General features: G+C 50.1%; 1 protein-coding gene across 1 annotated transcript in view; it reads right to left on the bottom strand.

Moving 5' to 3' along the window:
- LOC119113626 (LIM and SH3 domain protein 1) overlaps positions 1–3198 on the bottom strand; it is a 7313-nt gene extending 4115 nt beyond the window's left edge. Inside the window, exons 1-2 of the mRNA XM_037237914.1 lie at positions 3158–3198; positions 2757–2820 (exon numbers count right to left, since the gene is read on the bottom strand). Coding sequence (XP_037093809.1) covers positions 2757–2820; positions 3158–3198 — 105 coding nt within the window. The remainder of the gene's footprint in view (positions 1–2756; positions 2821–3157) is intronic.
- Between the last annotated feature and the right edge of the window lie 969 nt (positions 3199–4167).

Genomic DNA, 4167 nt, shown 5'->3' with positions numbered 1-4167 from the left:
CAAAAAAACACCAGATCGGCTCATGTCGTGGATGGCATCAGGAACGCAGTCAAGGGGAGTGCCGACGGGTCATTGCCCTCCCACTCTTGAGCCAATAGGCTTGTACCAGATGCTGGGCGGTATCGCCGGAAGCTGGTCCAGAATCGCAGGAATTTACAGACAGATTGGCATTGGCTTCCCCTTACGAGACATTTTGGCTGCGTGCTTTGATAGCATATCAGTTTAGTCACACTCTACCAGCAAGACCAGTGGTTGATAAGATTCTGAACATTTCAGAGGATTGTGGTGATGTGGAATCCAAAACATGGGCACATATTGCAAGCCAGCGGCAGAGGTGTTGGAAAGAAAGAGGCACGAGATGGCACCTGCCGCCAAGCACAGAGCTAATACATTTTTCCGTCTCCTATGTGCAACACGCTAACGTAAGAGGGTGTCAAGGACATGGAAAATGTTAAAGCCGCGCTCGTCACCTCAAAGCAGTCCAAACCACATTGCATGCGACTTAGACAGCCGTCTTGTGGCTGGTTTGCGCTGGGCGAGGACAAGATATTGTGATAGACGATGAAAGCTGCTTCACCCGTGTTGAAAGTGGTATGCTGGTCAAGAGAGACTGGTGTATTGGGAAAGCAAGCTGGAGATGCTCCTGATCAGACAAGACTGCGACCTTCTGGGAAGTTACCGCAATAGTGACTCGCATAGGCGGCTCTCCCCCAGAAAAGGTTATTTATGTCCGAGCGCGGCAGATGTGACCGAGACCACGTACCACCAGAAGTACAACCTTCAGTGGTGCCGGTGAGACGGCTGGGCTTCCGGACAGGCCGCCAAGTCCAGGCCAAGATTGAGATGTCCCTGCTTCGCCCCTCACGTGGGCCGCCTAGAAAGCCACGCAAATGTGTCAGTTAGGGCTAGTGAAGGACTTTCGGGATTTTGTCAAACAGAAGTGCACAGGGTCGGCTGGAGGGTCATTTACAACAACCAGCCGAAATATTGTACTCCACGGGTACCAGATACCACTGACGAGAATATGCCACCCAGCAGTATGGGGACGGGAGAGCACGTGGGCGATGCTGCGCGGCATGAAGTGAACCATTCTCAGCACTACTGTGGTGCACTTGACAACGTCCTTCGTAGCGTGGAAGCCAAGCCTCATGACGACATCATCAAATACAATGGAGTACCTGTTTTTCGAACATTTTCCAAACAGTAAGTGATGGCCTCTTAATAGTTAATCATAAACGTTGTTTCGTTGTTTCTTTTTGCTAACCTTGTTTTGTTGTTCTTCGCTCATAATACATAGCTTACATGGAAGAGTCATTCTATCATTCCAACGAGTGTGTGTGTGTGTGTGTGTGTGTGTGTGTGTGTGTGTGTGTGTGTGTGTGTGTGTGTGTGTGTGTGTGTGTGTGTGTGTGTGTGTGTGTGTGTGTGTGTGTGTGTGTGTGTGTGTGTGTGTGTGTGTGTGTGTGTGTGTGTGTGTGTGTGTGTGTGTGTGTGTGTGTGTGTGTGTGTGTGTGTGTGTGTGTGTGTGTGTGTGTGTGTGTGTGTGTGTGTGTGTGTGTGTGTGATGGTCGTTCTCTACGCATGAGACTGTAGTGAACGCATCACTTGAATCGTCGTGAATCGTCCACACCCAATCGTTACACACGTCGGTCGCTCGGGACAATGAGGCACAGATAATGCACCTTGCCCGCCTCAAACCGTCCCAATCTAAACGTCGGGTTAGTGAGCTTATGATTGTATGGAGACCAGTTTCCGATCTTGTTCGATTGCGCATGTTTTCGTATCTATCCAAGCTCTTATGTGTGAACTCGAGAATCACAGCAGACCTTTGCACTAACTTTCTCACTGTCTGACTAATCGTAATTCGATCTTCCCAACCATAAATTTGTGAATTCGAGTAATTGCCAATTCGACTTGCAAATACTTCCCCCACGCAAATTTGAAATGGATAAATGCGACGCGCGAGAAATTGGACGCGAGTATTGTGTATACGAATATTTACATGGACCAAGGGAACGTTACGAAGAAAGGTGTATGCGAAGAAATGTATTAGGGGATTGGCGGATGCGAGGAAATACCATACGCGTACTTGCGCGTGCAAATTAATGCGTGCACAAATCAATGCAATGCGACACATTTATTTGCGTCGCATTTGTTATTTTGTCAGTGTGCTAGAATTGCCGACTTTGGGTGCAAAGCAACATCCTATGAGGAGAAATTTTTCACTCCTTTTCCCCATATTTGGTGCGAGTTTTTCACTCCTGCCTGGTATTGTCTAACCATACATACTAAATACACATTTCTCTTTCACAGCTTTTAAGATGTCATCCGAAACCGAGCTCACTTGAAACCATCAGGCATAAGCAATGCTACACAAAAACTGGACACCCAGTGTTTGCTGATTTTTGGCACCACCTTTTCGACTTATAAATTTTGCGGTGAAAAACAACTGGGCTAACTTGTACACCAAGTGTTGTGCTACAAAACTATGTCGTCACGAAGCTCCACTTGTGTTAATGAAAATTTGCGGTTACGAAGCTCGCGTACACAAAAAGAGGTACGAAGATATGCAGCGCAAAAGTTATGCCTCGCAAGGAATTACGCTAATTTCAATGCGAGTTTTTGTCCAAGACTCCCACTGTCAGCAGATGGGAAGGCGTCACCCGCACTGCCGGCGGATGGTGAGGCGTCACTCACACTGTCGGCGGATGGGGGGAGTTACTCCCACTGTCGGCGGATGGGGAGGCGTTACTCACACTGTCGGCGGATGGGGAGACGTTACTCGCGCCGCCGTCGGCGGGTGGGCGGGCGTTACTCACGCTGTCGGCGGGTGGGCGGGCGTTACTCACACGGTCGGCGGATGGGGAAGCGTCACTCACACTGTCGGCGGATGGGGAGGCGTCACTCACACTGTCGACGGATGGGGAGGCATCATTCCCACTGTCGACGGATGGGGAGGCGTTACCCACACTGTCGGGGGATGCGAAGGCCGGTGCGATGATCCCTTCAAGCAAGATGTTGTTCATGTCTGAAGAGGCCTTAACTTCCATTCTGTACGAGGGGAACGGTGGCTCAGGTGGTAAACAGTTGGGGGCAGGCATCGTGGCTTTACGACGCACTCAACTACTGAAGCTATATGGGGTCGCCTGCCTCTCACCCTGACAGGAAGAGCGGGCGCCGCGAGAAATCGAACCCCATATCTTTGGTTTCCTAGACGCACACTGATTAACGCAAACTCGTTAACCATTGCACTATCGGTATCCTAAAGGTGGTATACAATAAACTATGACTACCACCCTGTAACTACCACCACCCAAATGACCTCACTAGTAATGGCGAAATGTCAGGGACTCGGCGACTATCTTAATTGCTTTCAGCTAATTACGAAGAAAATGCCCTGAAAATTGCTGATCACGTTAGTTTTGCAGTCAACTCTTTTCAGATATCACTTCAGGGTTGACGCTAAGCCTTCACGACAGGTGTGGGGCGACGTCATCTGCTCCCACCGCCCATTCCCTTCTTAAGCTCTTACGTTTGTGTCCCAGGCAGTCACTCTGTCTTTCCGGTATTCAGCCAGGAGGCGCCGCCAGGCTTCGCTTCTCCCTGGCGAGGAGGCCTGATCACATCTGGCCCCGCCATATCTCTAGGAACTGGGGCTCCCTTTGCTTCTCCCTGGCGAGGAGGCCTGATCACATCTGGCCCCGCCATATCTCTAGGAACTGGGGCTCCACCTCCGCGAAGCTCATCGCGCTGAAGATGGAGCGACACGCCATAAAAGAATGTCTGGAATGGGGAGAGGGCTTCGCATGCTATCTGGGAGAGGGACTACTCCCACATCCAAATCCGTCGTGTTGTAGCGGTGGTAAGGCATGCGATTTCGTTGAAACATGAGTCGAGAAAAGCATATGTCTCAGAGTAACTGAACAGTGCAGATCCCATGACTTGAGCTTTGATACCATTGCCAAACAAGAATATTTACTCGACCAGAAAGTCTGTTTTCTTTTCGAGCAGGTCAGCGTGAGCTTAAGCCAGTGATATCTGCGCTCGCTCAAACACTGGCAATGCTGCTAATCGGACGCAGGGAGCTGAAGCTGACACGCGCGGAACAGATGCTTCGGATGACGTGAGGGAGATGGTCAATTGCATTTGTCTCAAACAACGATGCAT

This window comes from Pollicipes pollicipes, unplaced genomic scaffold, assembly GCF_011947565.3.
Source record: "Pollicipes pollicipes isolate AB1234 unplaced genomic scaffold, Ppol_2.1 Scaffold_7262;HRSCAF=8765_pilon_pilon_pilon, whole genome shotgun sequence".
NCBI lineage: Eukaryota > Metazoa > Arthropoda > Thecostraca > Pollicipedomorpha > Pollicipedidae > Pollicipes > Pollicipes pollicipes.
The sequence above is the reverse complement of the archived record's forward strand: the minus strand, read 5'-3'. Positions and strand labels throughout refer to the sequence as shown.